The following is a 24501-nucleotide window of genomic DNA, read 5'->3' as shown; positions in this document are numbered from 1 at the left end:
AGGTATGAGGGGGAGGGGACTGGCAAGGTAACACCGAAAGGGTCCAGTCACCTGCTACAGACTGGCCCCTAATCCTGTCTGCGGACATCACAGGTGCCTAGTAGAGCTGGGCATGCTGAGTGGATGTTCCTGTCCTCAGGGAGCTCACATCCTGGGAGGAGACAGAGACTGAACTGGGCAGTTGCCACCCAGGGTACTCAGGGTGGTGATAGAAACTCCTGGGCTGCCCCAGGGGAGGTTTCCCCTGTCCTCAGTTGCCAAGTGGCTTCTACTTCTTCATTTACATTTCACTGACTTCAGGGATGCCCCATATCATTCTTATTGGCCCCCAAGGCTCTCCTGGGGTCCAGGGGGAAAGAGAAAGTGGTCAACGGGCCTGGGGAATTGGGAGTACCCCACAACCACTGCTGTTCCCTCCCACAGGAGTTATTTTGTACAGCCTAGAGGAGACCCCAAACCTAGCAAGCTGATAGGCCTTGGAGGTCAGCAGAAAGTTTCCTAGAGAAGATGAGACTTGAGTCAGGGGATCCCTGAAGGATGAATAGGAGTTTGCTAGGCAGGCAGATGGAGGAAGGGTTTTCCACTTTGGGGAAACTGTGTGTACAAAAGCCCAAGGGCAGGAGGAAGCCTGACATGCTGAGAGGATAATTTTGGACGTCTGCAAGTAGTTTGCCGTGACTGGAGTGGGACATTTGGGTTAGGAAATGGCTAGAAAATAAATAGGGAACAAGCCAGCCTTGAATGCCAGGTTAGAGGGTGTGGCTTTTTGTGAGGTTTTGAGGAGACAGGAAGTTCGTGAGTGAGATAAGGACAGGATCAGAGCTCTGATCCAGAATCAGTGAGGCAGTTGGTGCTGTACACACTAGTTCTAAGTAGGTGCTCAACAAATGCTATGGTAGATGAATGGACAGTTAGTGAGTGAGTGAGTGGATGAATCAGTGCAAGCGTGACGGGAAAGGGAGGGACCAGAGAACCAAGGCCACTGAGAAGACTTGCATTGGCCCAGGGAAGGAGGAGCTGCCAGAAACTGAGTCTGCCTGGTGGGAGGGGCTGGCAGGACTGCGTTAATGCACCCCACGCAGCCGTGAGTTGGGTGCCCTGCTTCTGTGTATCTGTCCTGGGGGTGTTTGTGAGAGGAAGGGGTTCCTTGTTCCCACTTTCTGCTGCCTCCTGGGACTCAGTGATGTCATTCTTGTTGGTTCACCCATGTTGACTCTGGGGTGGGACCCCTGAAGTATTCCCTCTTTCTTCAGAGAAGAAGGTTTTTCCATCTGGGTGGGCCCCAGGGGACAGCCCAAGGCTATGAGTGACAATGAAGTCAGGGCTTTGGAGCCAGAAGCAGTTCAGGCCCCGTGACCTTAGACAAGGGCCAATGCTACCTGCCTCTCCGGGCTGTTGGGAAAGCTCAGCGAGGTCCCCTGTGTGAAGGGCCTGTGCGGTCTGAGCACACAGTGGCTGCTCAAGGAGCTGCCTCCTGTGTCGCTCTGCCCATGTCAGGGTCTCCCCAGGGCACTGGGGGCTCCTGGCACTTGGTCCTTGTATCTGTGAATGAAGAGGGCTGCCCTGCCAGCTCCTGGCTGGCTCTGAGGTGTGGGTGAGGGTGCTTGGAAGGAGGGGGGGTGGATGCAGGGCATTAATTGGGCTGGGAGAGGCGGGGAGGGGAGGTGCGGGTTTTGAGCGGTGAGGTTAATGGCCCTCGCGCCAAAGAGACAGCTTTAATGAGCTTCAGCTGGCGGTGCCCCGAGTTACTGTGCGTGCTAAAAGGGTCGCGCTGTAAGAGTTTGATGTGGACTGTTTCCCAGCCCTGGGGTCAGGGGTCAGCTCCTGTCACTGGCCACTCAGGCTGGTCCTCAGTGACATGGTGCTAATTAACTGTGTGAGGAGCTGCCAGCCCGAAGTGGGGAGTGGTATGTATCTTGCTGGGAGGTGAGGCGGCACTGGTGACGCTGGGGAAGGGCTCTGCGGACCCCACAGCCTGGCCCTCTCCAGGAGCTGCTGGCTTCTCCCACAATGCCGTGGGGGGCAGTGGTGGGGTGTGCAGATCACCGAGGACCCTGGGCCCTGGAGGGATCTTCTGAGTCTCCTTCTAAGGTATGTGTGGCAGGGGAAGCCTGTGGGGCCTACCTGGCGGGGACTCCTGCTGAGCATTGGGGTGGAGGAGGCGCTGACAGAGTAAGGGGGCAGGCGTGCTGGAGGCTTGGGCTGCCTGGCAGGGCAGGGGCCTAGGCTGTGGAAGGGAGGGGCCCGCTGGGATCGGTGCGCCCGGCTGAGGTGTTTGAGTGGGAGCCGCAGGGTGTTTGGGTAGAGGAGTGACCTGGTCAGAGTTGGGTTCCAGTCAGCGCCATCTGAGAGTTTGTATAGGGAGGACTAGTGAGGAGAAATCGCAGAAGGGGAGGCCACGGGCGTGGGGGGTGGGTGTGTGTAATAAGGCATGTGGGAGAGGTGGTGGTTAGTTCAGGGCCGGCAGTGGCCATGGGGAGGGAGGTGGTGGACGTCTGCTTTGCATCTACTGTGTGTCAGGAGCTGTGGCAGGTGCTGAACGTGCGTTGGGAGATGACAGCCACAGGGCCCTGCCCCCACCCAGCTCACAGGTACGGTCGCCAGGATGGGGTGAGGGCTTGGCCCTGGGGACTGAGGAAGAAGTAGGGTTCAGGGATGGAGCTCCAGGCAGAGAGGGGGCTCGGGGGCTGTCCGAGTGGGCTCGTGGTCAGGGAGGGACGCCTCCTCCTGGGGGGGCGGATTTGCCCTTGGGAGCCTGGTGAGCAGGGTGGCATGGAGCAGGTTGTAGGTGAGGGGACTGCACGTTTGTAGGACTGCTGACTGGCTGGGTCAGCGGGCTCCGTCAACGCTCTTGGCTCGGGCGGCTTCTGAGGCAGGGCAGCCTCCAGAGGGGACTGCTGAGTGGGCCTTCTTTCATTTCAGCAAGTGGTCAGCACGGCACTCACATTACCTGGGGTCGCTAATTTAATTTTCACATTCTCATGAAGGCAGGCATTATCGTTCCCATTTTACAGATTGGGAGTCTCAGGCTTAGTTAAGTGACTTGCTTGAGGTCACACAGGAGCCAGGATTCAAACCCAGGTCCACCTGATCACAAAGCCTGTGTTCTCACCACCGTGCTGAACTAGGAGCACCTTTTTGGTCTTGGGCTTTGTGCTGCCAGCAGAGATGGTGAGGAAGAAAACAAGCTCACGTTCTGCATTTCCCTCAGTGTTGTGTAAAACACACAGGTCTTGACAATCTTCGGTAGCAGCACCTGAGGAAGAAAGGGGCGGGGGCATCTCCACCCTTCACCCTGCTACAGTCGCCCTTGGAGCCAGGGCCCTAACACTTGGCTTCCAGCCTCCTCCTGACCCCGACAGTTAGTTCTGCACTGTGATTTCTGTTTGCTCTCCACCTCGTGGCCCAGGAAAATCCTGCCCATATTCCAGGGGCCCCCTGCTCTGGGGATCTTGCCTGGCCCTCCCACTGTGAGCGCACAGAATACATCCCTGGACCCCAGTTATACGTAATGATCAGGCCCTACGTACTTGACCTCTCTAAGGGCGGGGCCTGGGCCTCCTTCCCTTCCTTCTTTTTGGAAGTCTGCACAGGAAATGTCAGATTTCCCCTGTTGTTGGGACACAGAGGCCCCACAGACTGCTGGTGTCACAGGCGGGGAGAACAGTCGGAACCTTCCCTGGTGCCCAGCTAGGTGGTCCTGCCCTGGTTGCTTACCCTCTCTGCTCAGGGACTGGGGGCCCCAAAGGCTCCAGGTGAGACGGGATGGCCCGACACCGGGTGGGCTCTCTCAGGAGCTTGCTGCCCAGCACAGTTTGGCAAGAGAGCGGGCCGGCAGGTGGCAGGTGGGGCTTGGCCCTGGGGGGCAGTGCTGGCCTGTGGGCTCCCCTGAAGGAGTGGGGTGTCTATCAGAGTCCAGTCAGAGCACATTAGCTCTGTGACATGGATCTCATTAGCGCCCGTGAGAGGTGTCACTGCAGGAGAATCGTTGGTTCAGGGAGATGCTTGTACCAAAAGGAAGAAAGGACAGTGACAGCCTTTTCTCTGCCGCCTCCGCTGCCGCGCTCCCTGGGCTGCCCGCCCTCCTCCTCGTGGGGGGGTGGGGTGCTGGCTAATGAGCTCGTCTGCAGTACAGCTCTGCCTTTCCCTCCTTGAAGTTCCCCGGTCCCTCTGAAGACCTCGGCCCGGGATTAGCACACACCAAACGCCAGCCCCCCTCTTGCCCAGCAGGGAGTTCCTTCTGATCACCTGCTCCTGCTGCCGTGGCGAGGGAAAGAGGTGGGGCGAAGACAGAGCCACTGGGGGGCACCCTTGGAAGGCTTAAGCCCCTCTGCCTCCCTTGACAGAGTGACCATGCCCACCTCTCTGCAGTGGGCTCTTCCTTCCCAGAATTCCCATCTTCTCCTCCCCTCCCCTCCCCCATGACATCTCCTGCCCAGGCAGCGTCCCCATCCCTGTGGTGAACCCTCCTCCCAAGGCAGGGGAGAATGTGGGGACTCTGGCCAAGGGTCCAGCAGGTAGGATGTAGACCCGATCTGATCTTGGGCTTCCTGGCTGAGCTAGGGGCCTTTAGAATCAGTCAGAGCCCAGTCTGGGCTTTGGGTGACCTGAGGGTGGTGAAGAGTTGATATGAGGCTTCTGCAGACATGATAGCCCTGTCCCAGAGAGGCAGAGGGGTGCCTCGCCCCCTCCCCCCTGCTTTGGCCATCTTCAGGGCTGGGAGGGGAGGAGTCAGCACAGCTGCCTTATGAGGAGGCGTCAGAGACAGCTGGAGTGTGCTTGTTTCCCCAGCACTACCACTCCCCTACACCACCTCCCACCTCCGCCCCGTCCAGTTCTTTCTAGTGTGTCCCAGAGAAAGTGAGGAGCCAGGGGATGGCCAGCCACAAGGAGGGATAAGTCTCCAGGCATTGACAGGGCCTCCACTGGCCTGCCTGCATTAGTGCTCAGGGCTGCTCACGCCTTCCGCCCTGAGCTGGCACCCTTGGAGTCCAAGGACATCTGAGGAACTGGTCCTTGCCAGATACCAGGCTCTAGTCTTCAGGAGCAACCACAGATGGAAAAATGGATGGACGGATGGATGAGTGTAGTGACAGGTAGATGGAGGAGGTTCTGGTGTATGTCTGTGTGTGTGAGATGCACTGGGAAGTACAATCTTTGTTTCCCTACCTTCCTAGCCCCAGGCCTGGCTTGGCCTCCCCTTGTCTCTCTCTGTATCTCCTGTCAAACCATCGCAGACGTAAATGACAAAGAAATCAGAAAGACAGATCAATGCTGGCCAAATTAGCACTTGCAGATAGACTGTGCGGGGATGTCAGCGCCCTGACCCCTGGTGATCTTGCAGCCTCCGCTGCTGATATTATGCAAATTGCATCCATCTGGCAGGACCTGCGTGCTGGCTGCTCCTGCTCAGAGGAGTAATGGGCTGGGGGTGGGCAGGAGTGTTGGAGCAAGAGTCGGAGTGAGTGTGTGCGTGTGTGTGCATGTGTGAGCATGTGCTTGAGTGTGTGCGAGGGCGTGCGGTGCCCACCAAGCACTGGGCGGTGATGGAGTGATTGACAGGGCAGATAAGGGGCTGCATTGGATTCCTTTGGGCTGGGGGATTAGGAGCAGCCACAGATGGGAGATAACCGGACTTCATTTCAGTTTATTTTCCTCCTTATCCCCTCTCCCCACCTTCACTCCCCGAAAAACACAGTCTCTGTAGTTCGTGTTTTCATCAATATTTGCAAGTCATTACCACTGGTTTAAGGTGAGAGACAATGTCAGGGCCCAGACCAGGCCAGCCCTTCCCCCGATCCTGTACAGGTCTGGTACCCTGAGAATTAACACCTAGAGCAGTCCAGTCAGCCTCCACTCCAGTGGTGTTCACAGCAGCCCCTCCTTCCAAGCCCACAGTACTCAAGGGACGATCCATACCTCACGGACCAGCCCTACTAACCTACCTCATCTGACCTCAAGCCACCTGACAGTCCTTAAGCTGGGCCCCTGCCCCTCCCACCTGAAACTGCTGTGTGACATTCCTGCCCCCAAGTTTTGGTTCCAGCATTGGTGCTTCTGCCCCTGGTATCAGCTGGGTCCCCTGGGAGCTGCTCTTTTTTTCTGCAGGGCTCTGGACCCTTCTTCACAGCTCCTTCTGTCCTTGACACTATTGACCCAGCTGGACAAAGCGAGGCCTGTGGCCTGTGGAGAAAGGAATTTGTTTGTTTGGTCTGGTCTGAATCCGCCATCCACACCTGTATCCTTCCACAAGATTTGCTGAGTGCCAGATGTAGTACAGAGGACTTTATGTCTGTAATCTCATTGAATTCCCAAACCCTGTGAGATTGGGGCTGTCACCTCTACTGTATATAAGGAAACTGAGGCTCAAGAAGGTTGTCATGCACCCAAGGCAGCAGGAGAGCTAGAATTTAAACACACATCTCTCTAGGGTCAGAGCTCTTAACCACCAAGCTCTCCTGCCTCACTGCCATGCCACCAGCCGCAGACACTCACACATCGCCACGCCTGGATCTGTTTAAGGGAACCACCCTTGCACAGTAGGCAGACAAGTTCCTTCAGCTCCTAGCCTCTGAACACAGACCCTGACCCAGACCAGACCCCCTGCCGGGCTGAAACAGCTGAACCAGCCCGAAGGGGACAGGATTCAAAGGCATCTTGCCCTCAGGAGCTGTGTGTCTGAGACAGTTGGGCTGTAGCAAGAAGGACACACAGAGGACAGAATGCACCCAGCGGCTGAGCCAGCCCAGGGATATGTCACAGCACGTGGCATCCAGGACCCTGCAGCTCAGGGAGAGGTGCTGAGCCGCTCAGGCCAGCCAGCTGTGGCTGAGGGAATAGCTGTCCCAGGAGCCCCGCCAAAACTGGGTCCCCGCTGTACCCTCCCACCAGGCAGGGTTGGGAGCTGGGAGTGCTGGGGACATGTCCGGGGACATGTGTGCAAGGGGAGCTTGTCCTAATGAGGAGAACATGGCTGCTAGTTAGGCGAGGGGCGGGCAGGGAGCCGCAGAGCTGATTGAAGGCAGGGGCAGGGGTCAGACAATTAGGCCCAGATCCGGCCGTTTGATGTGAGTTCTGAGGCCTCAAAGCCTCCCTTCAGCCCGCTCCCTCCACTCCCTCCTCTCCCTCCTCTTTCCTTTCTTCTTCTGCCCAAAGGCAGGAGGGATGGAAACGCTTACTCTCACTGTTACTATTATTAAACTCTGCAGCAGGCCAGCCAGACCCCAGGACTTCTGCCCACAGGGAGCACCCCAGGCCCCCAGGAGGCTCCTTGGGCCCCGAGGGGGCATCTGGCCAGAAGCCAAGGCCAGCCCGAGGACAGGGACGAGATGAGCCCTAGGGCAGGGTAACCCTGCTGCCTCTCTTGCTTCTGAGGGAGTGAATAAGGTTGCCCAGTGGGGATTTGGTCCTGGGGCTGCCGGGGCCACATCCCAGGCCCGCTTAGACCATCACCTCCTGCAGCTGCCTGGTTCTTTCCTACTCTGCCCTGGGGGTTGGGGGTTAGGGCATGGATCATTCATGCTCATACCCCGTCACACAATCTTTGTCTGCAGCAGTCACACCAGAACCTTGCCCCACAAGATAAAGATACATAGAGCCGCATGGCTCCACAGTGCTGTCACAGTCATACACCAGGGCAGGTCCCCACCCCCCATATGAGGGCCACACGTACCATCACAGGGTCCTTACACCCACAGGGTCTTGCACAAAAGCCCTGACTGTCTCTGTGGCAGGGCTCTGGGAGCTAAGCCCCTCCCCTGGGGTAGCTGGGAACCGCAGCCCAACCTGGTGTCTAGGGTGGGTGGGTACCCTTCCAGTCCCCCATCCTAGGTAATAAGCCTTGAGAGCTGGTACTGACCAGAGAGTGGGAGGAAGCCAGATTGGGGGGGGGGGGCAGTGGGTAGAGGGAGGGTGGGAGCAGAGATAAATGTTAGCTCATTTCTTCCGTAATTAGTTACTCCCTCATCCCCGCGTTGTAATTGTGAACAAGCTGTAATGTTTAATTAGTCTGTAAATGAAACCCCAATTTCATAATGGCCTGGCTGACAGGGCTAAGTGAGCAGGGGGGGAGGCAGAGGGGAGGTAATCGGGAGGGCCTGCGGGGGGTGGGGTGGGCAGCAGGCTCATGGGCTCACCTCCTCCCCTCTTCAGCCCCAGCCTGGCCTCTGTCAGGGGAGGCTCTGTGACTGATCCAGTCCTTGCCCTCCTGCCTTTAACATCCCCTCCACTGGCCCTTCTTACCAGAGAAAGGAGAGGGAAGGGAAGGGTCCTGGCATCCTCCTTCCTCCCTCCCTCCCCTTCAATTCTCTGGTTGGGATACCACAGTCACAGCCCAAACTAGATGCTTCTGGTTGGAGAAGCTGGCTCTGGGGGGCCCAGGCCCTGTGACCCCAGCAAGGATGATCCTTCCTCCCTAGGTCCAACCTTCCCCCTCCCCAAGTCATCCTACTAAAAGGCCCTTGCTTGCTTGCCCCTGGACTTCAGGATCTGGCCCTACACCTCAAGGAGCCAGTGATTGGCATAGGACTGGCTCCTCCCCCTGCAGTCCGACTGCTAAACGGAATCAGCATCCGCGCTAGGCCGGCACCCCAGGCCAGACGTTACTCTCGGTAGGTATCTCCGCAGACTGCGATGAACCGTAGCTGCCGCAGGGGGGAGCCCCCGGCCCCATCGCGGCCTCGTCGGCCTCTGCCTGTCTCCGCCACAGCATCCTCGCCGTCTGCACGCGCCCCCGCCCCGCCTGCTGCAGCCATAAATCTCAATTTACGAGGGCGGCCCTGGTGGGGGAGGGAGGCAGCGCCGCTAATGACGGCTCCTCAGCCGGATTTTTCATGTTGCACAGTCATAAATTTTTAAGAACAGCATGGGCAGCACGTTAGCGAGTTATCGAGGCTGCCTCCACGCTGGCTGCCTAGCTCCAAGAGAACAGAGACCCGGTAGGGCAGAGGAGGCATTTGGGGCAGGGGTGGGGCCCGGCAGTCAGGCTAGCCTGAAGGCAGGGGTAAGGCTGGGCCAAGCAAGCAGGCTAGCCTGAGCCTTCTCACAGGGCGGGGTTAGTGCTGCCAGAGCAGCCCCGAGCCAAGGACAGGCGCATGGGCGGGATCAGGCCTGCGGGCACACAGCCCATGGCGTTGGGAGGCGCTGACGGATGCCTCTGCTCCAGGACTTGACACCATGATGGACGGAGAGCCTGGAGACACGTGGATTTTCAAAGTGGCCACTTTGAATAGAATTACACACCCCTGATCATGCGCACAATAAAGTCTCTGCCCTGGCAGAGCTACACTTGGTTCATAAACAAGGTGCCTTTTAGGATTGTCCTCAAGAACTAGGGTCCCTGGAGTCACCAAGGGAGATCCCTGGGGAAATGCCCCCACAGAGGGGTTAGATCTATGGATATGCGGGAGCCAGGAGCCTGGAGCCAGGCTGACCTCATCCTGGTTACGGCCCATCACTTCAGGTTGTGTGGTCCTGGGTAAGTCATTCACCGTCCAGGGCCTCTGTTTCTTCCTCTTTAAAATGGGGCTGATGATGGCTCCTACCTCTCAGGCTTACTGTGAGGCTTACTATGAAAGTACTGTAACATCCTGCGTACAGGTTAGCTGGTTCCGTCTATTTAGATCTCTGGGGAAGGATCTCCCCAGAGAGAGATTCGCTCTTGTGCGGTCATTCACTCAGCAGGTGTTTGCTGGCGTCTCGTGGGTGCCCCGTCCAGTGCTGGGTTTTCAGAGGTGAGGCAGGTTCCTTCCTGGGGGGTGATGTGAGCATTGTGGCCGAGGCCGGTCAGTGTCCCCAGCCCTGGCCTGCCACGGGCACACCTAAGCTTCAGGGTGCTAAGGCCCGCACTGGCCCCCTCAGAAGCCTCCAGGCCAGACGCTTGCCTGAGTTTCCTGATCTGTGCAGTTGAAGGTTCATAATCTTGACCGCCTCTCCGGTGTCGCAGGCGCAAGGTCAGGCCATCGGATGCTGCTCAAGTCGGCAGAGGTGGTGTGAGCGTGTGCTTGTGTCTGGGTGTTCAGGAGGACTCTGTGCTAATCCGCCGGGACAGATGCTGGTCATTCAGGGAGAAGAGCGCTCCCTTCTCAAGCCTCTCTCCTCGTGCCCCGTGCGCGGCAGCACAATGCCCTCCCTCATTCTCTGGAACCTGCCATGCCTTCGCTCACCTCAGGGCCTTCCCACGTGGCTTTATTTTCCTTGGGAGCCCCCATTCCCACCCTTGGCCTAATCAAGTCCCACTCCTCCTGCAGAGCACAGCTCAGTTTGCTTTTCAAGGAAGCTTCCCTGACTCGTAGCCTTGGTCAGCGCCCCTCCTCTGTGCACTCCCCCTTTGGAGCATCCCGTCACAGTCCTCATTAAGAGGTTGTTTAGTGCCTCTCTCCCCCACTAGATTGTAAGTTCCCTGAGGGCAGGAATTTATGTCTGTTTTGTTCAGCTTGTATCCCCAAAGCATAACATAGTGTCTGACTCTTGTGGGTAGATGGTGAGTAAAATGTGTTGTTCTGAATTGAATTAAATTGAGCTGAGATGGCCCGGCCCACCCCTGGGTGCCAGGGCAGGGGGAGGGGGCTAGGGAAGTGCCTGGAGCTGAGGTGGTTCCCATTAGTCCTCATGATTAATTCACAGCCACACTGTGATGGAGTGGGCTTGTCCCCAGTCAGCGCCTCCGCTGGGGCCCACCTGTTAGCGACAAACAAACAAAGGGGATAAATAATGCATTGGGAGCTGAGCCAGGCAAGGCATCGGTATTGAAATTAATAGGGATTAGCTGAGCAGCTTGAGGATGAAATATTTACCAGGTGGGACTGGGCTTAGGGAGGGCAGCCCCCCCTCCCAGAGTCCCCAGGCATCGCCAGGCCCTTCTCCAGGGCATCATTGGCGGGGAGTACGGAGCCCCAGTGCCACAACTTCCGCCCCCAGATGTCTTGGTTCAGGACAGGCTGGCCAGGTCACTTGAGAGCTCAGGTCCCAGCCAGTCTCCCGGCACAGCAGGTCCTGAGGAAATGAAGGTACTAAGAAGGAGTGGAGGTGGGGAAGGGGCCGAAGCCGCCGGCACGTTGGAATCTGAGGAAGGACCGTGACTGATTTTCAGGGCCTGGGCCTGTCTGGGCTTCAGGTGGCAGATGTCACGGCTGGAGTAGGCTCACCTATGATCTTGTCCCTCTACCCTTCCCTCTTTCTTTTCCTCCAGTCCTTCCTTCCCTACACTTAATACATATTTACCGAGGGCCTCTGTTGAGGTAACCTTAGTGCCCCCAAAGGGTTTGTGGTCCAGTAGGGAGTGACAGAGGCAGTCACATGGAGGAACATGGGTGCTGTGGGAACACACAGAAGGGGTTCCTAACGCCTGCATGGGGGCGCAGGTAAGGCACCTCAGGAAACCACAGCAAGCCTCCATCCCTCAGGATAGACGAGGGGGCGCTCCAGCTGAGCAGTGGGGGAGGAGCTTCCCAGGCAGAAGGAAGAGCCCATGAAAAAACACGTGAGGGAGAAGCGCCAGAACTCCGTGGTCCAACAGGAGAGTGGGAAGGATGAGGCCAGAGGGGGACACCTGGGCAGATCCCCAGAACTTAATGTAGAAGTTTGGATGCTATCCTGAGAGCAGTGAGGCACCGTTGGAAGTGGTGGTGATGGTTGTCGTTTTAATTATTAACTCTTAAACTTTTTACTTGGAACTCATTTTACATTTGCAGAAGCCTTTCTTACCCAGCTTTCCCTAGTGTTAACATCTTACCCAATCATAGTACAACTATCACCACCAGGCCATTAACATTGGTATTACTTCACTGTTAACTAAACGAAAGGCCTTACTTCAGTTTCACCAGCATTTCTACTGATGTCCTTTTTCAGTTCCAGGATCATTGAAGGGGTTTAAGACAGGCAGTGAAATGACCAGATTTGTGGCTTAGAAGGACGCTATAGAGGAGATTGGCAGGGGCACTAATGTCACCTGGATGAGGGAGGGTGGTGCCCTGGACCAGGGTGGTGGTAGTAGGAATACAGGTTTAGAAACTATGGGGAAATATATGGTAAATAAAGCTTAGGGGTGGATAAGTTTGCCCAGGGAGAGTGCAGAGAGTAAAAAGGGAAGAAGGCCAACGACCACTCTGAGCAACACCCACCTCTTAGGGGTAGTCAGGAGAAAAGGCAGGCACGGACAGGGGAGCTGGAGGAGGGTAGTGGAGAAAAGGTGGTGTCACTGAAACCGAGGGAAGAGTTTCAAGGCATGAGTCAGTCCACTGGGTTGATCTAAACCTGAAAAGCTTCCATTGGACTTCAGCCCCATGAGGCCATAAGGATTGTTAGAGAAAGCAGTTTGGTAAGGCGCTGCTGGGGGAAATCAGATCGCAGGGTGGGAGAGGAGGAAATGAGACCTTTGGCTACGAAAGGGAGGAAAGATTGGGTCTTAGCCACATGGGAAAAGGGAAAAGGAATTAAAGGGAGCTTGTTTTTAAAGATGAGAGAGATTTAATATATTTACATGTTTTCATGAAGGAACCAGTGCAGAAAAAGCAACTGAAGCTGTATCAGAGAGAAACGGGGTTACTCACAAAGTAAGACCCCTGAAAAGGCAGTCAAGTTAGACTCCAGAAACCAGGTGGAGTGGGGGGATGGGCTTCAGAAGTGACATCAGGACAGTTCCTCTTTTGTATCAGGATGAAAGGCGAGGACTGGCACAGGTGCAGGGGTGTGGCTTCTGTGTTTCCTGTGAAGTAGGAGATGAGGTTGTGTGGCTGAGAGGGTCAGGGCGATGTTGGGGGTAGGGAGTTTGAGAGTTGTGGAAAGTAGAGAAAGTTGGAAATTGAACTAGGGAGAAAGGGAGAGAGAGCATGCGCACTGATCAGGCACATAGGAAATGGGGCGGTTTTATACACCCAGTTGAGGTTGATGACTGTGATTTTATGAGTTGCGTGAATCTGTAAGGTTTCAGTTTTCTCTAGTCACACTCAGCTCAGGTGTAAGCATGGAGAAGGCAGAGTTTGGGTTTTTCCAGGCAAGGGTGATGGGAGAAAAGAGGAGCAAGAGAGTTGAGACGATTGGCAAGAAAGGACTAAGATGGTGGACCATGGAATCCAAGCTCCAAAGCGAGGTGTATCAGTTATGTTGCTAGGACAGAAACTGCTTGGTATGTACCCAATAGCCATTGACCTTCTTTCTCACTAAATAGAGCCCCTGGATAATTAGGGGCAGCAGGGTGTACCCAGTTAAAAGACTACTTTTTTTTTTAGTTTCTCATACAGCTGGATATGGTTATGTCTCTGAGTTCTGGCTAGTGAGATAAAAGGAAAAGTCTGTGGGTCCTCCAGGAACAGTACTGAAAGGGAAATGACTTAGCTGGAAAGTACATTATTCTTGCTCTTTCCTTCTTCCTCTTTCCTAAAATGTGGATGTGATAATTGGAGCTTCAGCAGCCATTTTGGACCATAAGATAACCTGGAAATTGGAAACGACATGCTAAGAAGGGCAGGGGAGAAAGAAGCCTTGAGTCTTGTGATTTTGTGTTGCCATGGGACTTTGAAAAAGTCAACTTAAATTGCAAGTCAGAGACATAAAATCCTTTCTCAGTAAAGTTGTATTTTCTTCCCTCTGTTTTCACCTGGGTTCCCACCTAAGCTTGACTCTTTTAGCCTTTATGGTAACATGGCCTGTGTCCTGAGATACAGCAGGAGACAATTTGAGCAAATGGTTTTTTTGTTTGTTTGTTTGTTTTATAAATGTATTTATTTTTGGCTGCTTTGGGTCTTTGTTGCTGCTTGCGGGCTTTCTCTAGTTGTGGTGAGCGGGGGCTACTCTTCGTTGCGGTGCACAGGCTTCTCATTGCGGTGGCTTCTCTTGTTGCGGAGCACAGGCTCTAGGCATGCAGGCTTCAGTAGTTGTGGCACGCGGGCTCAGTAGTTGTGGCGCATGGGCTTAGTTGCTCCGCGGCATGTGGGGTCTTCCCGGTCCAGGGCTCAAACCCGTGTCCCCTGCATTGGCAGGCGGATTCTTAACCACTGCGCCACCAGGGAAGCCCTGAGCAAATGTTTTAAAAGAGAGCATAACAAGGGTTACCAGCTTCCTAGCCTGAAATAGTGTCCTCATTGCCCTTTGCCTCCCTTCATTTGTTTGGTCATTCTCTTTCCTGCCTTTACATTCTGTATGTTAGTAAGCTTTTGGCTACAAGAAAAAGAAAACCCAATTTAAATCTTAAATAATAAGAGGGTTTATTCCCTCACAGAAGAGGTAAGGTGATCCTAGGGTTGGTTAATTCAGCATCTCAGCAGTGTCATCAAGGACCCAGATTTTCTTCCATTGTTCTGTTCTTTTATCTTCAGCATGTTCTTCACAGGCTAACTCCCCTCAAGGTTGGAATATGGCTTCTGCAGTCCCAGACATTATGTGCAGACGTGAAAACATCCAGCAGAATATACAGGACTATTTTCCCCTCATGGTTCTCTTCGTAAGAGTGAAGAAATTTTCCTTGAAGGTCTTTGAGCAAACTTACCATCATATCCCAGTAGCCAGAACACTTGGCCCCTCCTAAACCCATGGCTGGCAAGGGGGTAGGATCCGCACAAATGGCTCAGACCACGGAGGTTTCCCTGGGTCAGGGAGGGAGGAGCGGGCTCTGCCAGCTTCGCAGAAGGGGAGTGGCTGTTGGGTAAGCAGTCAAAAGTGGACGGGGAAAAAGGTGAACACAGGAGGGGGATGTATCTGGAGATACTAGGGATGTAAACGGTTTCGAGGTTCCAGTGAGAGGAAAGAAAAAGCATGTTATCGTCAGTAACTGGGAATATTTGAATTTAACATTTCAAAGGTAGCACAGTGGAGGATGTTAACAAGGTGGAGGGTGTGACTGTGGAAATGGGTGAAAATAAGATATAACAGAGACGGTTGTTAGTGCTGAGGTCAAAGAACAAGAGGCTGGCGGCAAGTTTCTCAAAGGACAGGATGTAGGGGCTGTGACAGGCAGGGCTCTCGGGAAGGAGGTGGCCGTGGTCTGGATTGATAGCACATGCTCACAGGAAAGGCCTCAGATATGCTGCTGGCACATGGGTCTGGGGCCAGGTCACAGGTGCCTGGGGCATACACACAAGTAGCCTAACCTCTCCCTATCCCTGTGTCTCCATTTTGGAAAGAATCTGCCCTGATTGGTCAGGCCACTCTGGAAGGGTGTGAAGCCCTGTCACCTTCCTGTTGGAGCCACTCAAGGACCCCCAGAAGACAGTCCCACAGGAGACCCCTAGGGACAGGGTCATGTGGGAGCTCGGTTGGGGCAGAAGTGGCTGCCAAGTACGGCAGAGGTGCTCAGCTGTTCTCAGTAGCCACCTCTTCCCCTCTCCCCTTTCCCCTCTCCCCTCCCAGGCCAGGTCCCCTTCACTTTGCCTTAGGTTATCAGGCACTTTTATCTGTGGCGTCCAGAGCCAAAAGAAGGGCAAGGCTCTTGGCCCCTCTACCTGGATGGGGCCTTGGCTGGGGACGAGTTGGGGGAGGCGGGCACCCGTTGTAATGGCCAGAGCAGCCGCCCTGTTACTACGGCGTATTTCACTTTTAATTCTGACATATAATGTAATGATCTTTTTTAAGGCCCGATGATATTATCTGCCTGACTAGATTATTGAGTCTTCATCATCTCCAGATAAATTTATGGCCAGGACGAGGCTCAGGATTTATCATCAGTCAATAGAGCTCGATACTCTAACAAGGCGTGTAATAAGATATACATATTTAATGATCCAAGGGGAGGAGCGCTAATGGGAACCCAGAGTGAGTGGTCCACGGGCCAGGGCTCTGCCCTAGGGCTGCCATAGCTGGAGGGGCATGGATGTGGTCTTTGACCCGTGGTCCCCAACTCTGGTCGTCCTCAGGACTGCCTCAGTCTCCTCCTTGTCAAGACCCTGAGGGAGAGGCACTAGGGACAGTGTCAGAGCCGGGGCCCAGAGGGCATACACGCGCCCCACTGGGAACTCCTCTCCCTGCTTCCAGGCCTTGGAGGGGTTGGGGTGTCCTTAGACCTGTACGTCCAGGCCCCTGAGCATGAGGGTGGGCCCACAAAGGGAGGGAGTGCCGCGGCTATGTGCCCAGCCCGCGCTGATGGTGACGGATGGTTTTTCATTACAGCCTCTCAGGTCCTGCCCGCGCCCTGTGTGGAAATTCTATTTATTCCCTAATTTGTAAAAATTCCCTCTTTATCTGATCCCAATCAGGGCGGGGTAATTGGCTCTCTGGGGCAGCGGCTGGGGTCCTTGATGAAGAGCTATGTGGATGTACCCAGCCCGGCCCCCGCCCAGCCCGCCACCAGGGCCCACAATTAATAATGATTTGCAAATGGCAGACAAGCAATAACACAGAAAGATGTGGCATCCGCGCTGCCTCTTCATTTCCTCCCCTCGCAGATATAAATGGCCACAGAACAAAAACCCAGCACTATAAATTCTGGAATTAGTTATTCACCGGGATAAATGGGGCCTGGAGCCACCAGCCCCTCTCCCGCCACCCTTCTTGCCTACTTTCCCCAATCCGAGTCTGTCCCCAGGTGTGTTCCTGAGCCTGGCCCCTGGCTCCTCTGCATCTTTGGCTCCCAGCTCAGTTCCCCAGCTTCCTCTTAGACCCTTCTCCACCACTCTAGCTGCCCCTTCCTGTGTGGCCCAGAATTGGGAGTGGACACTCGGGTCTGTAGCTTCCTCAGCCTCCGCCTCTTCTCATTGACCTCTCTGGCTGCCCAGTCTGGCTCCTGTCCCCACTCTGCGCTGGGGTTTAAATGAAGTTGATATGTCCTGCCAGTCCTGGGAGTCTGGACCTGGGTTAGTCTTGGGTGTCTTCTTTGGCATTTGGGACCTGTCCAGTCATTTGCCTGGCCAGGTTTGAGTTGGGCTCCTGGTGGCCAGATGTCCTGTAAGTGATGCTGTGCTTACTGGTCAGGCTGTTGTGGGCTGTTGGCACAGGCGTTTCTGGGCACTGTGCCCTCTCGGCCAGGCGCATCCTCTCCCCGCCCCCCAAGTGGCTGTGAGCTGGCGGGTAATGGGCGTGTAATGGCCTCATTTCCATGCCCGGCCTCCAGAAGCGGCGGTAAGTGTTTGATTGCCTTAATTTCCAAACACATCATTATCCCAGCTTTACCAGCGCTTAATAAACACTTTATGAGGATTTTTTTAAAAACATCTTCGGTCCGCATACTTCTCCGAAGTGATAAACTCTAATTAAGTCTAATATTTAAAAATATGGTAATGGTGAGTTGTTTGAATAAGTGGACTGCATTTCTGTAATTTCATTATTACGTAAAACACGCTAATTATTTGGAGCGCGCTTATTACGGAGAGAGAAATCGCCTGCTAATCAAGATGAAATTGCCTTTTCCCCTTATTGTGGAACCACCGTCATCCTTCACCATCAGCCCTGTGGCACCTCCGGGCACCTCGGTGGGGTGGAGGGGGGATGCGGGGAGGGGCTGGAAGAAGGGGTCACTTTGGAGTTGAGGCTATAACGACCCCACCTGGGGGGAGGGGGAGGGAGCCGTGGGAGCCGTGTCGGTGGGGAGAAGGGAATCTATGTCTGGAGGGTGTGTCGGGTGGGCCAAGGTCACCCTGTCTGGGGGCCCAGGGGACTCTGTGGGTCATATCTGGGACAAGGAGCAGGGGTTGGGGGATATCAAGGTATTTCTGTTGGAATAACAATATTATTATTGGATATTATTGGAATAACGACACCAATACTACTAATAATAACTAACCCAGCCACTGTTTTAAGCACTTCACAAATAAAAACTCATTTCATCTTTTTAACAACCCTTTGAGGGAAGTAGTTGCTATAATTATCATTATTATTCCCATTTTAGAGAAGAAGAATCCAAAAACAGAGGTTAAATAAAGTACAGTAATTTGCTCAAGTTCACACAGTTACTAAGTGATGGAGGTTGGATTCGAACCCAGAATCTAAGGATATACAGGGGCCCTCTGCTGGTTTAGTCCTAAATTCCCTGCCTTGGCTTCCTTTCTTCTGAGTTCCTATTTGCTGTTGTGCCCTGAATTGCACCCAGCCATGGCTTGAGATGCGGGCCCCCAGCACCGAGTTGCCGATTTAGCAATAAAAACATAGGAACATCAGTTAAATTAGAATTTAAACAGATAAACAGCAAATAATCTTTTTAGTATAAGCGTGTCCCGTGTGGGGCTGGGGACGTATTTGATCCGGCAGTCCCACTGACACTTTGCACTCAGGCACGCTGCTGCCAAGGTGTCCTAACAGACAGACAGAAAGAGGTGGAAACAAGATGAGGTTCTAGAATGTCGACATGCGCCAGGTTCTTGCTCTTTTTTCCTTGTCATGGTTCCTGCTCCTTGTGCTGTTCTCTCCACCCATCTTTGCTCCGTGGGCTCCAGCCCCGTTCCTCACCAGCACCTGGAGATCACTCATAAGGTGTGTTGCCAGGCTGAGCTTTTTAGGCAGGAGGCCTCAGGTTGTGTCTATGTCTTCCTTTAGGCCACATTGCCTCACAGCCCTGTAAGGTCAGCGGCTTGTCACCCTGCTGCTCCAGGTGTCCTCTCAATCTGGTTTGCTTCTTTGATCATTTCACGTTCATTCTCTTTCCTGTCTCCGACAGATCCATGTGTGGGGATGGTATATAAGATAGAGGCATCGTTTCAAAAGCATGGGGCAGGTGTGGACAGTTTGATCAATGGTGACAGGACAACTGGCTATCCACTAGGGGAAAAATAAAGTTAGATCTTCTACTACTCACCACATACAAAAGTAAATTCCAGACAGATTAAAAAGTTAAATAGAAAAAGTATTCAAAGAAAATACATGATAGTTTTCTAATAACACTGGGATAGAGAAGGCCTGTTTAAGCAAGATATATAGCCCAGAAGCCACAAAAGAAATGCCTGATAAGTTTAGCTGTCTCATAGAAATCTCAAGACTTAATACATCCGAAGGTACGTTCATCACTGCCCCAAACCTGCACCTTCTCTGGTTTGCCTCATCTCAGTGAGTGGCACTCAGACCCTAGACGCGTCCCTCCTCCAGCCCTCCCAGCCCCCTCATTAAGTCTTGCTCATTCTGTTTCCTAAAAATCTCTTGCCTCCGTCTGCTTCTCCACATCACCAGTATATCTCCACCTCCATTTCCACCACCACTGGCCTAGTTCTGGGCCACCATTTCTGGCCTGGACCAGAAATACGTAGTAGAGTCTGCTAGTTGCTGTCTCTGCCTTCCGCGTTAACACCTCTAATCCTTGAAAGATAATTCTGAAACACAAATCGGGTCCTGTCATGCTCCTCCTCAAACATGTGAGTCTCCCCATCATTCCCAGAACAATGAAATTATAAGCTCCTTAGTCTGGCATTCGGGGCTCTGCAGGGTTTGTTCTAGACGGCCACTGCTGACCTCGCCGCCTTCGTCTCGCCGCTCCCCTGCCTCTTATTCTTCATCATCCCCCACCTGCTCAACTTAAATTTGTGGGGGACACTCCACATTTCCCCTCCAGAAATGTGCCTGTGCTGTTCCGTATGCTGAGAACTCCTCCCCACCTCAACCCCAACTTGCTGGCCGGCCCTCTCTGCATGTTTAACTTCGTCCTCCCAGGAACCCTTTCCTGATCCTTGGACTGAACAAAGTGCCCTTTTTTGTGCCTCCTTCTCTCATAGCACTGTTCACACTGCACCACTTATAGATGCAGTCTCTGAGCTCCTCAAGGGCAGGGAGCTGCAGAGTCTGCAGCCCTGTGGCCCAGCATGGCCCTGCGCAGCCGGCACACAGAAGGTGTCAGTGTGTATTTGCTGAATGAATGAGTGCATGAATAGATGGCCTTCCAAGAGCTTCCTTGGGTCCGTTCCCTCCTGAGGGTGGCCCTGGCCCAGGCTCTGCATCCCGTCCTCTACCGTTCAATTCCCAGACAAGTGCAGCCAACTGGAGCGTGTCAGCCTCAGGTGGTTGCCCTGTGTGTGTTCTCACCGGCTGTCCTAAGCGATCTGAGCCACCCTTCCACTAGCAGCTATTTTGCCAAGCAGATATTTGACTACCCTTGGAGCCAGCCAGCAAGCTCATCCTTTGTTAGGTGCTGGCCCCACTCACCTCTCTGAGGGGTTTATGCAGCCGACCCCTCCATTACAGCCTTGGCAACATAAAAACATTAAGAATTAATTCCAACATTAGGAATATTAATGCCCCCCAAAAGAAGAGGGCAGTCTTGTCACAAGTTGATGTTCCTGCAGGAACATAAAAACAGGTTAGTCTTCTAGAATTTGGAGGTGAGGAAGACCTACTCTTGGAGGCCTCCATTGTGGGCACAAGGCTCCCTGCCCCCGACCCCAGAACAGCCTCAGGCTGGCCTCAGTAGCTCAATGACGTGCCACAAGGTGGGGCTGCTGACCCAGGTGGCCCCAGAGCTTCGAGCAGAGGACTTTCTGGGAGGCTCACCCGGTGCTCTCTCTGAACGTATGGTCTATTAAAAGCCCAGATTTGTCTCTGTGCTGATCAGTGGGTTGCACTGACTCTTAGGTCGGCTTTCAGGGCTGTCTTCCCCAGTCTGGGTCTCTCTTCATTGTGGTAGACCAGTTGCAACAAGTTAAGACTCCAGAATCCCCAGTGGACAGGGTCAGTAGTCAGAGTTTGTGGTGCGAGTGACAAGTGGTTTCACCAAGTGTGCTGGCCCCTGTGTCATCTGTGCCACAGATTGTACAGTATACACCTTCTCACCATTGGGTCATCCAGAAAACTAGCATCCTTGCCTTCCCTTCAAGAAGAGAGGAGGTATTCCAAACATACAGCATGTGCAGACATGTGGGTGTATCACTGTTCAGTCCTCCCAGTAACACTGAGGTAGTATCTGTTGTCACCCCTAGTGAACCTGAAGTTTGGAGAAACTCGGCACTTGCCGCAGGGCACACAGCCAGTGGGCGAAGTTAAGACTACAAACAGGTCTGACTCCAAAACCCACTTTGTCATTTTCAGAAAACATAAGTGGTTCCTTGAGGTTGGAATCCGGGCGTTGGGGGTAGAGAGTGACGGGGGTGAGCCCAGAGATAGCAGGGATCTGTTTTTGCAGGGCCTTTAACTTGAAGTCATAATAAGGAGTGTGTAGACTTGAAAGTGAGGGCAGGGGAGCCACTGAAGGGATTTAAAGAGAAAAGAACGTGATCAGATTTGTGTGAGAAAGATCACTTTGGCTGTAAGAGAATGGATTAAAGGGAAAAGAAAGAGGACCAGCTGCTGTTGTAAGAGCAGGAGATGATGGGGTCTGGACTGGGAAGTGGTGCCAGAATGAAGGGAAGTAGATGATGAGACAGAGAAGAAGATAAAGCCTGCAGTTCACGCTTGATTGGATTTGGGGGGAAGGCAGGATGTCAAGCTTGAATCAGGTTTCTTCTGGGACATTTGGGAGTGCCATTCACTGGGATGGAGAACACAGGGGAGAGAAGGAGCTTGGCGGAGAAAATTAGTTCACTGCTGGATGTTTTGAGTTTGTATAGATACCTAGGAAGAGGTGTTCCAGAGGCGTTTGGATCTGTGGTCTGGAGCTCAGGAGAGAGGCCCAGACTGGAGACAGCAATTTTCAGAAGCCCAGGATGTGGATGAAGCCATCTGGTGTGTAGAGTGGGGAGAGGTCAGGGGCGAGACTGGGGCACATGGACCTTTGCCCAGCTCCAGACGAGGCACAGGTGGGAAGTCAGTGCTCCCCCACTGGATGGCTGGTGGCCTGGGGGGAGGAGCTGGGCACACTCACTTGGGCCAGGGGAGGTAGATTGAGCAATTTGTCCAGCAATGAGGGAGGAGCCAGATGAAGTCAATAGAAAACTAATTTTCTTTTCTGCTGGAAGAAATGAGGTGTGTGGCCGCTGGGTAATTGCAGATAACGAGGGGACTTATTCTTAATATGCACAGCGGCCACGGTCCCCAGAGTGCCGGAGACAGCAAGGATCGGAGGGGCCCTGACAAGGCCAGATTTATTTGGGAAGAAAATCACCTATCGTAGCCCTTTCAATGGTGCCGTGACAGCCCCTGGACCCTGTCATAAACCCTCCCCACTCCTGGGGCCCGCCCCTCCTGCACAGCCATTCCTGCCCCATTCCCCTTCCTGTCGACTGCCTAGCTCCTCCCGTCACAGCCCCCTCCCTCCACCCTCTACCCCCACAGCACAGGCGTACACACTAAGGGAGACAAATGACGGGGCCTCAGCTGAGCGGGGCGCGTGTCCGGCCCATAAACCATGGGGATGGGTCACGTCTGGAGTTGCCATGGCCGCCACTACCCACCCATCTGTCTTCTCACTGTTCCGCCTCAGACCAGCCTTCGTGGCTTCCCAAGCGCCTAGAGGAACAAGGTGTCCCTGTGCCTGGGTCCTGGGTCACCTGTCCATGCCCACATCCACCGTAGCTACATTCATATAGAGCTGAGAGACAGGACCCCGTGTGACTTGTCTGACCTGACCCAGAGAGCTCGTCTGCCGTGCGCCGGGTCTGCAGAGCTGGTGTCTGGCTGATAACAGGGCCTGGCCTGACCAGACTCCTCCCACCCCACAGTCTTTTTCTAGCTCTGGTGGGTCCCCTTTCCTGGTCTAAGGTCCTGGCAAGGGCAGGCTGGGAGCTCAGCGCAAGGGGTTGGTCCTTGACAGACGCAGGGGCCTCCTGACCCCACCTTGACCTTACCACCCCCACACCTGATTATGACATCGACGTACGATACTTCTGCCACCATGGCATCGACCCCACGAGGGCGGTGGCAGCTGAGGTCCTGGTTATGGCACAGGAGCAGAGCACCTATGGGAGGTGGGAGGGGGATGGAAGAAGAGGCAGGTGAGGGAGTCGGGGCCCATGACCATGATACTGAGGCTCCAGGAGTACCTGTTCCTGTGGCCACCTGGGTGTAGGACAGTTTTCACCATGGAGTTTCTCACGGCAGTCAATACTGCTGTGACAGGGTCTGGCAGGCGCAGATGTCTTTCTTTAATCTGAGATATGGCCAGAGACAGGGCTGAAGCCTGCCGGGGTGGGAGAGGCAGGGCTTGGGCTGAGCTACACAGGCGTGTCTGGTAGAAGGCTGCCGGCCAGGGTGTTAAGAGGACCACAGACCTGGCCCCTCTCCACTGGCCTGGGCTGCACAGGAGCAGGCGCCCAGGCGGTAGCTGCTGGAGCACGTGAGCCTGGGACCCTGGCCTGGAAGTGCCGAGGCTTGTGCCTTGTCACCAGTGATTATGGCCTGGGCCACATCTCCCACACACATGCAAGTGCCGGCAAAGTCACCCTGGCCGTGGGCGTGATGAATGGCCGCACAGTAATGAAATGGAGACATCAAGACGGGTGGCGGGAAGACGGAGTGTGGCGGACGGGCCGTCCCCACGCGGCGGCAACAAGAAGGATCGCCCAGCGGCCGGGGGCCGTCAAGGGAGAAATTACACATTTACTCTGCCTTTTTCTTACTGCGACGGTGCCCATACATCACCGCTGGGGCCAGGGAGGGACACGCTGGCCAATTTCCAGCATGAATTATGGAACTCAGAAGCATTGAGACCAGGCTTCTTGCTGGCCCAGCATCACCCGGCCCAACCTGAAGCTGGAGTTGCTGCCACCTGGGGATAGGACCCACTGGTTTAGAGCCTATGGCTCCTGAATCTGAACCTGCCTCCCACCCCCACCTGTGTACCTCTGGGCCCACAGGGGAAGGCTCTGGGGCCCATCTAAATGTCTTCTCTTCCTCTTTTTAGATGACTGCAAGAACATTGCCAACATCATGAAGACACTCGCATACCGAGGCTTCATCTTCAAGCAGACGTCAAAGCCGTTCTGACTGGCCGAGGATGGGATGGGGCAGGACAGGGTAGCTGCTTGGCCCAGCCCAAAACCCTCCTCTCCCTCACCAGAGGGGCAAAGGGAGAGTGGCACAGCTCTACGTCCAGAGTGTCCCCCAGCCCGCCCTGTGGGCTTGTGTCCTGGGTAAGGCTTGGCCACTTGGCTCCTCTGGAACAGACACTTTGTGCCCCCTACCCCCTCCCCTCAACCTCAGCCCAGTATCAGGCCCTCCCATTGTGGGCCTGGGCTGGGGGACCTCCTCCTCACTGTCTCCTCCCAGTACAGGCTTCTTGCTGGGGCCACCAAGCCCCCCTGTGCCCCCTCCCATCTGTAGTGCATGGTGTGTGGTGCCCCCAGGGCTCCAGGACAGATCAGGCCCCACCTTGTGTCTACCCCCATCCCCGCTGTGAACGTGCCACTGAATAAAGTCGGGGAAACGAGGCCCTGGGTGTGTGTGTGGACCAGGCAGTGCCGTGCCTGACACTGGATGTGCAGGGGTTAGAGCATATGCCAGGCTGCCCTGTGCTCAAGGCCACCAGTAGAGCTGGCAGTCTCTGGAGCACCTAGGGGACCCACAGCGAATATGCACAGGGCCCTGGGGACTGTCTGAGCACAAGGCTGTGTTCAAAGCAGCCGGTATCTACGGTCATTGCTGTGTGTGAACCAACCTGAGTGCAGAACCACGGGTGTTCCCAGATACAGGTGTTTGGACAAAGCTGGTCAGTGGTTAAAGGGCTGC

General features: G+C 54.5%; 1 protein-coding gene across 7 annotated transcripts in view; it reads left to right on the top strand.

The window, feature by feature from the left end:
- The window catches only part of ERI3 (ERI1 exoribonuclease family member 3), a 128140-nt gene extending 103937 nt beyond the window's left edge, over positions 1–24203 (top strand). For all 7 annotated transcript variants that reach the window (XM_036859651.1, XM_036859688.1, XM_036859670.1 and 4 more), the window contains one exon: positions 23678–24203. In XM_036859651.1, the coding sequence (XP_036715546.1) occupies positions 23678–23760 (83 nt within the window). In that variant the 3' untranslated portion in view covers positions 23761–24203. The remainder of the gene's footprint in view (positions 1–23677) is intronic.
- Positions 24204–24501: the final 298 nt, after the last annotated feature.

Source organism: Balaenoptera musculus, chromosome 1 (assembly GCF_009873245.2).
Source record: "Balaenoptera musculus isolate JJ_BM4_2016_0621 chromosome 1, mBalMus1.pri.v3, whole genome shotgun sequence".
NCBI classification, from domain to species: domain Eukaryota; kingdom Metazoa; phylum Chordata; class Mammalia; order Artiodactyla; family Balaenopteridae; genus Balaenoptera; species Balaenoptera musculus.
Note: the sequence above shows the minus strand (reverse complement) of the source record. Positions and strands in the feature narration are given on the sequence as shown.